Raw genomic sequence first — 12,461 nt, forward strand, 5'->3', positions numbered from 1 at the left:
CCTTCCTTCTCCGTGAGATGAACTCCTTACCCACCCTTCAGTTCTTTCTTTAAAGAGGCCTCCCTGGCTCCCTCCCTAATCCAAGTTAGTCTCTCCTGAGCAGCTTTGCTCTTTTGCTGTGAAATGGTGAAACAGGCCCTTGTCGTTATCAGATTCTGTGTGTGGTGACTGAAGGTCTGTCTCACCTCCCTGGCCTATGGGGCCCAAGAGGGCAGGGCCTCCGTTTCCTTCACTGCTGTTTCCCCAGTGGCTGGCACATAGTAGGTGCACAGGAAATGTCTGTGAGTGAGTCCCTGGTTTTCCCAGAAGTGACCACGGCTACGAGCAGGAAGTTCCCACCTCTCCTCCCATGGTGGGCACCTCCCCGCCACCCGGGCACCCCGGGGCTCACCGTATTTCTTATTGAACAGATCTTGGACTTGCTCCCTCAGTGTGTTGGCGATGTCGATGCGAGACAGTCGAGCGTCATAATTTTCTGCAAAGGGAGAAACGATTATGGGTCAGGGCTGTTAAATTAAAAGGCACTTGGGGACTTTTAAGGGAGGTGATTTTCTAAGGGTGGGGAGGTCCCTCTAGGGCAATTATCAGACCCTCGGAGTGGGCCCCTCAGAGTCCCTCAGAAGGACCGTCTAGACGGAGGAAGGACGCACACAGTTGTGCCAACAGCCGTGAGTGGGGAAATGAAGTTAACTGTCGGCATTTGAAAGCCACCAAAGCAGTGAATAAGCCTGGGAGATGAGAGGCCCCACGAGCGGGGAGCAGGTTCTGGGGCTTGGGGGGGCCAGTAGGGAGGGCCACCCCAGGTCACTCCCCCAGCCGGGGGCATTGTCTAAGGAGCCCACGTGCCAGCCATGCCATGGGGGCCCCAGAAGGGCCCCTGACCTCGAGAGACTGCAGCCCGGCACTGCCTGGGGAGTCAGAAAGGGGAGGGAAGGAGGGTCCCCAAGGCGGCTAGGGTGGGCGGGTGTGGTGAGGACCCCAGTCTGCTGTGAGGCTATGAGGAGCCGCGGGGGGGCTGGAAGCCAGGGGGTCCCTCATGGCAGCCACCTCCAGCTGCCCGGGGGGCAACAGAGAGAGCGACGGGGCAGGGAGCAGCCACCCCTCCGGGATCTGGGTACCATCTCTGGGCGCCCCGCTCTCTGGGCTGGCCCTTCCTGTCGCTGGTCTCGCTGACCTCTCTCCCCCTCCTCAGAGCCCCAGGGACCAGCCAGGGGCCACCTGGGGAACGACCTGGCCTCGGGGACGTGTGGCCACCCCCGGAGCTGTCCCCCCGGACACATGGACCTCCTGCTCTGTCTCTCCTGCCTGCCCACCGCCTGCACTGCTGCAAGCTTCTCCTACCTTCCACCCATCCTTCTCCCTGCCTCTCGGCCCTTCTTGGCCGGCGATGTTCTCCTCCACAGAGCCCCGCCCTGGGGGCCCTCGCCCGCTGTTGGCTTTGGCCATCCAGGAGATGCTGACGGCCCAATACGGAGCGGGCCGGACGGACAGTGGGCCAAGTCCTGTGCCCTGCCGCCCCCCCCACGCCCTCCTGGAGCCTCTTCCTCCTGCCCCACCTGCCAGCCGGCCTCATTCAGACCCCCAGGCCCCGACGTCGGGGGCCAGCCCCTCCCCCACCCCCAGTCTGGCCCTCCAAACCCAAGCCAGGTCGAGGTCACGGCGCTGGGACAGCTGACCCCATCCTGAGCTGCAACCTTACCTTGAAAACCCTGTCTCTTCAGGCTCTCGTCCACAAGAGGGTCCCCGGAATCCCTCTCTGGGGGCGGGGGGAGGGGGAGAGAAGCCAGGGTGAGCAGCCAGCTCTGGGACCCCCGGAGGGAGATGGTATCTGTGGGTGGGGAAACCCGACAGGGAGGGCGGCGGGGGGCGCCGGGAGGCGGGACTAGGCTAGAGGAAGGATGAGGGATGGGGGCAGAGCTGGGACCCCTCCCACAGCCGGCTGGCGCCTCGGCCCGTGACCCTGCCCAGGGTACCTTGGCTGTCCGTGATGGGCTCTTTGACTCCCTCGGTGAGCAGCTCGGGCCTGGAAAACACCACGAAGGGACAATCTCAGGTCCCTCTGGGCCTCCCTGTACAGGCCCTCCCAGTTCTGGGGTCCCCCCATCCCTTCCCCCCTCCACCTGAGCCCCCACACCTGTCCTGCAGACCCACGCCTGAGATTGGGGGGCTCTGAGGATCGAGCCCAGAGGGACGGCGGCCCGACCCAGACCAAGGGGACGCTGCCCACGGGGCCAGTGTGAAGCAGCTGGGGCTGACCATGTGGCAAGATCTCGGGGGGGCAGGCAAGGTCCGGGGTTTCTGGGGGACACCTCAGAGCTGCCGTGTCACTCGGGAGTCAGGGCCTTGGGGACCAACCCCCGCTTTCCACTCACATCTGTATCTCAAGACCGCACAAAGCCCTCCCCAGATTTCTGGTGCCCTCCTGACATGCTGGAGGCGTGAACTGTTTCCATCGCCGCATTTACCGGGTGAGGACACAGGCGTTGAGGAGGCAACCAAGGTGCCCAAGGCCATGCAGCAGGGAGGGGCAGGGGTCCCTCAAGGCCTGCTCTGCTCCTGACTCGTGCAGGGGACAGTGGGGATGCCGGTCTCCACTTTCTGGGCCTCAGTTTCCCCACAAGGAGAAGGGGGAGAGGGAGTGTGTGTGTGGAGGGTTCTACACGCAGTCTGAGGCCTTATCCAGCTCCTGAGGCTGTGCTCCAGGCCGGGGCTGTGCCTCCTCCCTCCTCCCTGGGGCCCTGTGAGCTCAGCTCTGGGCAGATACCCAGGTGCCAGGTGCCCGCTGCCAGGAGAGGCACCAAGTCCTCATCCACTGGCCCCCTCGCCTGGGGGAGGCATATGCCCTCAGAGTCCGGCCTTTGGTCTCCCTTTTAGGCCCGGTCTCCTCTGTGCCACTGCTCGGCTACCCCTGTGACGGGAAGCTCATTACCTGTCCAACAGCCTCACCCACAGACCCTAGTCCAGCACCCCTGTCCGGTGACACCCTTCAGGAGATCTGAAGGAGTGGTTCCACTACCTGTCCCACCCCATCGTCCCCTGTCCGCCTTCCTCTGGCCTGTGTGGCCCCCCCAATGCCCTCAGCCTGCCAGATTCCAGACCATGCCTCCCTCTCTTGGAGCGGACAGGTCTACCCTAGCTCGACAAGTCTGCAGGGAAAACAGGGCACTTAGAGTCAGTACTATATAGTACTATATATAATAAAGAGTTTCGTCCTTGTCCCTGCGTCCTGGGACATAAACTCTCACCTTTGGTATTTCTCGAGGGGGCAGGAATATCCGAGTTCTTATTCCTGGTGGGACCCTGGGATCACAGCTAAGTTTATGCTAATGAGGTGACTCGGGATTCTGGAACCCAGACCCTGCGATCAGAGGACGGGGGCTTTAGGTCACCCGATGTCCGCCCACCCTCCTGATTTCTGGGGTGGGGAGGGGGCCGCAGACGGAGCTCAGTCACATAGCCAATGACCCGAGCAAGCACGAATCCCAATAAAGACCGTGGGCACGGAAGCTTGGTGCTCAAGGGTGACGTGTCCTGATACCGTGGGGACCTTGACTTTCACGTGTCTGTCTGGCTTGTCTTGATTACAGAATCCTTGATATAAAACTGTAACAGTAATACAACGCTTTCCTGTGGAAGTGTTCTGTTCAGTTCTGTGAAGTGTTTTAGCTAATTACGGAGCCGCGGGAAGGATTCTGAGACCGCTGCTCAGAAGCGTGGGCAGCCCAGGGAACCCTGAACTTGCAGCCGGAGCCTGCTAACACCCGGTGGTCGTTATCAGAACGCGCGGCAGCACCGCACGAGCCAGAACCTTCCACCACGACTTCCCTGGGTAGCCGTCCCCTGTCCGTGTGAATCCACGCGTGATTTTCAACTTCCAAAGGGTTTCTTAACTTCGGAGAACTGAATGAAGGCAAGGGCCCCTCTCCCCAGGAGGCACAGGAGATGAGAACTTGGCATGCAGGTTCAAGGACTGGGGTAAAGAACGCTTTTCGACCGGAGGTTTAGAAGGTTTAAATTGACTTTGTGCCACCCGTAACTGGTCGTGGTTGTCTGGAATATTGTTTAGAAGGAGGCGGAACTCAGAAAGAGTGACAATCAGGGACGCCTGGGAGGCTCAGTGGGTTAAAGCCTCTGCCTTCAGCTCGGGTCATGATCCCAGGTCCTGGGACAGAGCCCCATATCAGGCTCTCTGCTCGTGGGGAGCCTGCTTCCTCCTCTCTCTCTCCCCCTGCCTCTCTGCCTGCTTGTGATCTCTCTCTGTCAAGTAAATAAAGAAAATATTTAAAAGAAAGAAAGAAAGAAAGAAAGTGACAATCAGGGAGTGATGTCTCCCATAGGAGTTTCTCACACACATAAACACGCAGCTGACCGTTCAACACGGGTCGGAACTGCGCGAGCCGATGTACAGGCACGGTTTCCTCGATACAGGACTGTAAATGCCTTTTCTCTTCTTTATAGTTTCTTTTCACATTTCCTTTTTCCTAGTTTACCTTATTGTAATAATACAGTACGTTACATATGTAACATATAAAAGACACGTCAATCGACTGTGTTATCGGTAAGGCTTTTGGGCAACAGTAGGTTATCAGGAGTTAAGAGGTTTTTTTCCTTCTTTGAAGACTGATTTATTTATTTTAGAGAGAAGGGAAGGGGCAGGGGGAGAAGGAATCTCAAACAGACCCACTATCAAGCATGTAGCCCGACACGGGGCTCGATCCCAGGACCCCGAGATCATGACCTGAGCCAAAGGCAGATGCTCAACCCACTGAGCCACCCAGGTGCCCCTAATCTGCTTACAGTGGACACAGAACGTTATGTTTGTTTCAGGTCTAAATAGCTAGGTTTGTGGGGAGTCAGAAGTTATATGTGAATTTTCAACTACAAAGGGGCATGGGGGGGCAGCACTCCTAACCCCCATATGGTTCCAGGGTGGATTTTAATTTATTTGTTTGACAGAGAGAGACACAGGCAGGGGGAGAGGGAGAGGGAGAAGCAGGCTTCCTGCTGAGCAGGGAGTCTGATGCGGGGCTCTGGGATCATGACCTGAGCCGAAGGCCGATGCTTAACGACTAAACCACCCAGGCACCCCGGGTTAATTCTCTATTTTTACAGGCTGAACTGTGTCTCCTCCAAATTTCATATGTCAAAGCCCTGACCGTCCAGGACCTCGGAATGTGCCTGTATCTGGAGATGGGGTCTTTAAACAGGTGGTTAAAATTCAATGAGGCCAACAGAGGGGCCCTCGTTCTGGGCCGGGTGCCCTTCTAAGAAGAGGAGATTAGGTCCTATGGAAAGAGACACCAGGGATGTGCGCACACGGAGAAAAGGCCACTTGGGAGGCACAGTGAAGGGGACCGGTGTCGGGAGAGGCCAAACCTGCCAGCACCTTGACCTTGGACTTCCAGCCCCCAGAACGGTAAGAAACACGTTTCCGTTGTGTAAGCCGCTCCCATCCGTGACGCCTTGTTACAGAAGCCCCGTCAGGCCAGTATGCACGTGCACACGTGTATCCAGGAGATCGATGCATATCCCTATTGAAATGGAACTCACGTGCCCCAACATTCAGTCTCAAAGTAAGCCCATCCCCGGTTTTCGGTACACTCAGGCAGTAGTGGACGCAGCTGTGCTTCTACCTGATCCCAGAACGCTTATGTCACCCCTGCCCAAAGGCACCCTTCTCTAGAGTAGGATCAGTGACAAGCAGCTCTTTGGTGCCAAATATCCGTTTAACAGTATTTTCTGCTGATTTTTATTTTATTTTTTTAATTAATTTTTTTTTTACGATTTTATTTATTTATTTGACAGACAGAGATCACAAGCAGGCAGAGAGGCAGGCAGAGGGTTTAACCCATTGAGCCACCCAGGTGCCCCACGGTTTTTATTTTTTAAATTCAATTTCATTTTTCTGCTGGACTTTAAAATGAGAAATAACAAAACACACGAAGGACCCAAATCTCTCAGAATCACCCAGCGAGACCACCCCCTTCCCCCACCAAACACCGCGCCCGGCAAAGCTCATGGCGTTCTCCTATGTGAGCCCTCGTCCTTGCCTAGCTTTCCGGAGGCTGGAGTCCGTGAAACTTACTCCTTAAAACGGATCTATTTTTTTTTTTTTTTTTAAGATTTTATTTATTTATTGGACAGACAGAGATCACAAGTAGGCAGAGAGGCAGGCAGAGAGCGGAGAAAGCAGGCTCCCTGCTGAGCAGAGAGCCCGATGTGGGGCTCGATCCCAGGACCCTGGGATCATAACCTGAGCCGAAGGCAGAGGCTTTAACCCACTGAGCCACCCAGGCGCCCCAAAACGGATCTATTTTTAAAGACACGAGATCCTCATCCAGGCAACCACACGAATGAATCTCAAAAGCTAAGTGAGAGAAGCCAACTCAAAAGGCAGCAGCCGAATCATGGCACCTGTAGAACGTTCTGGAAAAGGCAAAGCGACGGCAGAAGAGAGAGCGGCGGTCGCCAAGGGACACAAGGGAAGGTTTTGGGGAGGACAGGGCTGTCCCGTCTCTTTTCTTCTTTTTTAAGTTAAACTGAATTTTTATTGATTTATTTTTGATCATGCTACGTTAGTCACCATACAGTACGCCATGAGACCGGCCCGTATCTTCAGGGCGGTGGCGGTTATAGGACGCATGAGCTCGTCAACGTTCAAACGGGTACGTGTACACCTAAAATTGGGGAGTTTTACTGAATGTCATTAAATAAACCCGATGTTAGGGGAAAAAAAAAAAAGCCGTCTCGATGGGGTACTTCGAGCGCGCCAGGCCCTTCGCTGAGCCGTGACCCCCACTGTCACTCCGGGACATGCTACGGTGCTTCCTGGTTAACAGGCCCTGAGAGCAAGCTGCCCAAGGTCGCGGGGAAGAGCGGGAGGTCTGGACTCGGACCCAGGAGGCGGCCTCTCAAGTCCGCCGGAGAGTCACCGGGCTAACCCGCCTCCCTTTCTAAGCATAAAGTGGTGAAAAATGCTCGTGAGCACAGGAGCGGGAAGCTGCGTCTTCACTGAACAATGAGAGAAAGGTCAGCCCATGAGGCTCTGCGGGAGCCGGGCTCCTGCCGCCGGCCGCCCGAGTGCTCCTGATTCTTGGTTCAGAGGACAGATGAAGCAGGCGGCCCCCATGTGGCATGGCCCCCCTGAATCTGGATGTTCAGGACATTCCGCTCCCAACGTCCTGTCCCCGCCCCAGCCTCTCCCCTGAGCGGGGGTGGGGGGTGGTGAGTCCCATTATCCACCTGCCATCCCCTGCCGCCCCCGGAAGGCCCCAGGCCCCGCAGGCACAACAGACATCTGACCCCACTCCAGATCGCGGCCTTCTCCTGCACCCGCCATCTCAGAGAATGGCATCACTGCCGCCCCAGGTGCTCAGCCTCGACCCCGAGCCATTCAGAATCCCCTTTCTTGCACACCCCATATCCGATGTATCAGCGAATTCTGACAGCCCATCTTCAGAACACGGCCCGAAAGTGACTTCTCACCAAGCCGCCAGCTTATCCCCGGGGCCAGCGCAAATCCTCCTCCTTGGTCCTTGCTTCCGCACTGCCCACAACCCCAAGGTCCCCTTCTATCTCCCAGCAAGAGAAAAAAAAAAAAAAAAAAGACTAGATCATGTCATAGCCTCCTTGGAATCTTTCAGTGAGTTCTCATCAAATGTAAAATAAAATCCAAACTTTCAGCCAGGCCGAGGCCCTCCGTGATCCGAACCCTGCTCCCTCCTGGGCTTTACCACCCTTCCCTCACTCACTGTGCACAGCCATACCAGTGTATCATGGACCTTCAAACACGCAACTATGCCCTGCCCCAGGGCCTTTGCACCTGCTCTTCCCTCTGCCTAAATGCTCTCTCACCAGATATCAGCATGCCTTGCGACCTTAGGTTCCTCCTGCCCCTCTCTGCCCCCAGACCCCAAGTTCCAGCATTTATCTCTCCCTGACATTATATGATAGTCTTAGCCCACAAAACAGGCCAACTCAAGACATGTTTGCTGCAGGAAGGAACCCCAGGTGCATTATTTGAGTCTCTTGGAGCACCCTCGTCCCGTTTCTCCTGGTGCAAACCAGGGCCTCGGGGGACAGCACCCTGCCTGCCCCACGCCCCATCACCCGCCATGAAGGTATGCCACGAATCTCCCAATTTGGGGGGCCATCGCCATCAGCAGCACCCCGATGCCCCCGGCCCTGGATACCCACACACGCCCAGAGAACGTGCAGGACGGTCCAGGAGAGGTAGCTGGCGGGCAGATTCCCGTCCCACGTGGAGACAAACGGGCGGGTTGCTTTGGGTCCGGCAGGCCCAGGCAGGGTCCGGGCAACCTCCCGCTGGCCCAAGTGGGGCCAAACCCTACCTAACCCCCCGCTGTTCCAAAACACCAAAAAAGCCTGCCCCAACGTGAAGACAAAGCTGGCGCTCTGGCGCTCCTCCCCGGCACTGGACCCGCCCCCACCGCGGGCACGGCCGGGCCTCACCTCTTGATGACGAACTGGATGCTGTTGCTCGCCTCCAGGATCTTCCGGAGCTTGGCGACCCCGAAGCAGTTGGGCCTACGGAGGGAGATGCCTTCAGGCAGCCCCACCACAAACAGCTCCTCGGGGTGCATCAGGAACTTGGAGTAGGGCACCTTGACGGGCTCCGAGATGCCAATGGCCTTGGCTGCGGAGACACAGCTGCTGTAGGGCCATCCGGGACTACGGGGGCCACAAGCCCCGGCTCCAGCCGCCCGCGTCTGTGCGGGGGTGGGGGTGGGGAAGCAGGTGGCAGGGCTCCCTCGAGAGTCAGTGCTGAGTTGACCCCCCCCAACCCTGAGAGGTGGGTACCGTGACCCCAGCCTGTGGGTAAGAGACCGGGAGTTCAGAGGGGATGGGACAGGAGGACGCAGGAGTTTCGTGAGATGGAGAACGTGTGTGAAGCCTCCGGCCAGTGCCCAGCAAACCACTGGGGCCTAATAAAAGAACAGCCTCCCCCACCTGCCCCACCCCATCCTCTTTCCCGGACTCTCGAGTGGGAAAGGTCTTGCTGGCATGTGTCCTCCTGAGGACCCCGAAGGAGGGTGTCCATGAGGATGGAGGGGCAGCTACGGCAGTGGACAGAACAGGTTCTCCAACTCGAAGCCAAGGCCGACTGGGAGCGTGCAGGTAGCAAAGGCCAGGGGCCGCGTGGCAGGAGGAATGGTTTCCCTGGGTGTCCCCATCCCCTTCCCAGTGGGCTCTGGCTCCTCCGTCTCCTCCCCGCCTTGTCCCAGGACAGGGAGCAGGAGGGACCCGAAGTCCCTCGGCAAACAGGGCCGCTGCAGGGCGGGTGCGCTGCCCGGGGCCCCGGCCGGCTCCTGGCTCACCGTATCGCGTGTTGAAAAGCAGTTCCACCTGCTTCCGTAAGGGCCGGATCACGTCACCGTGGCTGTCTGGAAGGCAAAAGGCAGCCTGCTGGGCCTCCCCGGGGGCAGCAGGACCCCGCTTCGCAGCTCATGTCCCAGCTCTGCCGGCACCAAGAATGACCCTGCATTGGGACCTTGGAATGGGGGAAGGCAGGGGTCCTGGTGGCAGTAGGAAAGCTATTTCCTCAGAAATGGCACCCCCAGATGGGTCCACAATTTCTGAACTCAGATGTCTGCTTCTAAAATCAGGTCTAAGGTGTAAAGATTTGGAAGATTCTGCCGCCTAAGCAGAACCACAGATCTTTCGAAGCCTGTGTCATTCCAGACCGGCTCAGGAAGTGACTTAGCTAGTGGGTGAACGGCAAGCCGGTACACTGAGTATGCTGCCACCAGGTGGCGGTGGACTTTCAACCTCCCCCACACGGAGGTCAGGCTGGGTTTAGGGAAAAGACCCTTCTCTCCTCGCACACCCACTCCCATTCCGTTCCAGGGGCAGGTACTTCCAAGAGGAAAGAGACCCATCCCCACTTTGATCTCTCTTCCTGCTCAACTCTCACTGAGCAGGAAGGGAAGGAGCGCTGTTCCTGAGAATGAGCAGGGCTGTTGGACCCAAAGCCAATTTTGTGCTTTCCGGCCTCAATACAACTGGCTCGGACTCCAGACTTAAAACTTTTGTGAAGCGGGTGCGTGTCTAAAAATAAAGATGGAAAATGCTCTGTATTTCCCTTACCAGAAAGAGCTACGTGTGCCTCTGACCAGGTACCTCCTCGTTCTAGAACACGGGTCTATAAACCTCCTCCCACTTTAGGCAGCCCACAGGACTCCCACCTCCTAACGGGGGGCTGGGGAGTGATGATGTGGACAGAACCAGAAACACTGGGGAGAGGCAGAGCGGGGGAGGGGAGGAGAGATGGGGTGATGGGGTGGAAGAAGGTGGACGGCGGCTCACCCTCCACAGGCCTCTCCTCGGGCCGCGGGTCCTCGCTGGGGCCTTTCTCTGAAAGAGAACAGAGGATGCCAGGAAGCCACGGGCATTGTCTCCTGAGCCCTGTGCTGCAAAGGTCAGGCCGAACCGTGGGGCGCAGCAGGCTGACTCCGGGGCAGAGCACAGCAGCCCCCCGGATGGGGTCAGGGACCTTGATCCTGTACAAGCACCCCCACCCGTTTCCACACAAAGAGGCCAAGTTCAGAGCCATGTGTCTGAGCACGTTCGGTTCATACCCCCTGGAGACCAGACCCATGTCGGTTGGTCCTTCTTTCCGTGTGCAAGGTTCTGCCCTCGACACGAGGACATGCAGGGACAAGGCAAAGCCCTATTCTCCTGCTGTGACACCAGATCGAACACAGAAGGCCAGTCAGCAGGGATGCCGCGAAGAAAGATGGTTCGATAAGGGGAGAGCAAATGGGGGCAGGGGCATGAAGCTACCCCAGGTCAGGGGGTCCGCGGGGCTCTCTGATGCGATGGCACTGAGCTCAGAGCAACAGACCCATCTTTGTCCCCAGACAGCCAGGACGTAGCACGTCAACAAGGAAGGGGAGTACTGAAGCTGTATGGGGGTGGGGACCTCTGCTGGCCTGTTGTTGGGGGAGCCGAGGGAAGGCTTCCTGGAGGAGGGGAGCACCTGGGCTGGAGATGAGGGTCTAGGAAAAGCAGTGGGGGAGAGGGACGCAGGCAGGGAGGGAGGAGTAACGTGGGGGGGACTGTGGCAACAGCCACGCTACACGGCCTCCCTCCACAGCAGCCCTTCATGGCCAGGGCTGGGCCCAGGAAGGCCTCGAGGGCTGGTCAGCACTTGAAAGCACCAAGAGGAGGCTCTAACTGGGAAAGCTCGCTGTCACTGTGTCTAAGCGTCTCCAAGGGCCTGTTTCAGCCCAAGACGTGCAGCGGAGCTAGAGGGCGGCGGGACAGGTAGAGCCCAGGTCTGCCAGACTCCCCGCCGCCGGCCCGCGCCCATGTGCTCTCCTGCTACCTCCTGGAGGGCGCACGTGGGGACAAGGGAGACAAGGCACAGTCCCCTGTACCAGGCGGGGCTATGGGCGAGAAGGAAAGGCACTGATCCCAGGAGAGCTGCCAGGAGTCCAAATTCGCTCAGGACGGAGGGAAAAATGAGCCTGTACCTGGGATCCCCAGACAAGCCTGAGGCTTGGGGCTCAATGTAGAAGGCACTGGAAGGTTTTGGAGGGCAGGAGAGGACCCGCCCCTGCCATCCCCCCCAATCTAGGTATCCTCAGCCCCACGAAAGAGGGGCTTCTGTAGGGCTGAGGCCACTCCTGGGTGGGGGGCTGTGACCCATGTGCTTTGGGGTCCCAAATTCCAAACGTGGGGAACTTGCCAGATTTTTCACCCAGACGCGGGGGCTGGGTTATTCACCGGCTCGCCGCGCCCCCCATTTTCCACTGTAAGTGGCGACACCCTCCAGACACGATCGAGGGCACGCCAAGTATCCCTGTGCTCTAGAGATGTCCACGGCCTCTGGGAAGGGAGTGAGGGACAATGTGTGCACAATCATAGCCACATGCACCCGCACACGTGCAGAAGAAGGACATGGGAAGGACGAAGGACACGAAATGGGCAGCAGCTCCAGGAGGGGGCGGGGAGCACCTTCTGGCTGGGTCGTCGAGCCCTGCATCGTTTATTTTATAATGCACACATGTCAGCAGAAAAAGCACACGCATGGGCACACGGACACACACACACACACACACACACACACCCCGTTCTAATGCACGGACGGTGTTTCAGCATCGTTCAGCATCTTCCTACTCCGTCGGTTTTGAGTGTGGTGCTGGGAAAGGCACCTCACACGGGCAGTTAGCAAACCTGAGCTCCAGCCCAAGGCTGGGTGCCACTGGGGAGGTGGACTGGCCAGACGGGACCTCAGGCTCCCACTCTCTGTCACGCCAAAGAGGAGAAGCCATTCCTGTAGGTCCGCTGGTCCGCGGCCGCCCAGCCCCCTGCGGTCCGGACGGAGATGGACACGCGCGATCCTCTCTAAGGGGCACTGCGACCTGGGCGGCCAGGCCCCTCCGTCAGCTCATGCCGAGCCTCAGGTCACCTGAACGTCCCCCACCCCCACCCCACAG

The 12,461-nt window shown here is 58.2% G+C and overlaps 1 protein-coding gene across 4 annotated transcripts in view; it reads right to left on the reverse strand.

The window, feature by feature from the left end:
* LOC111146112 (GTF2I repeat domain containing 1) overlaps positions 1-12,461 on the reverse strand; it is a 96,486-nt gene that overhangs the window by 27,563 nt on the left and 56,462 nt on the right. For 3 of the 4 annotated variants that reach the window (XM_022501507.1, XM_022501509.1, XM_022501506.1), the window contains 6 exons: positions 10,327-10,374; positions 9,339-9,404; positions 8,473-8,656; positions 1,974-2,023; positions 1,700-1,756; positions 392-475 (listed from right to left, as the gene is read on the reverse strand). In XM_022501507.1, coding sequence (XP_022357215.1) covers positions 392-475; positions 1,700-1,756; positions 1,974-2,023; positions 8,473-8,656; positions 9,339-9,404; positions 10,327-10,374 — 489 coding nt within the window. The remainder of the gene's footprint in view (positions 1-391; positions 476-1,699; positions 1,757-1,973; positions 2,024-8,472; positions 8,657-9,338; positions 9,405-10,326; positions 10,375-12,461) is intronic. The other variant, XM_022501508.1, reaches the window with a different exon arrangement.

This window comes from Enhydra lutris, unplaced genomic scaffold, assembly GCF_002288905.1.
Source record: "Enhydra lutris kenyoni isolate GAN:26980312 unplaced genomic scaffold, ASM228890v2 scaffoldscaffold13, whole genome shotgun sequence".
In the NCBI taxonomy this organism is placed as follows: domain Eukaryota; kingdom Metazoa; phylum Chordata; class Mammalia; order Carnivora; family Mustelidae; genus Enhydra; species Enhydra lutris.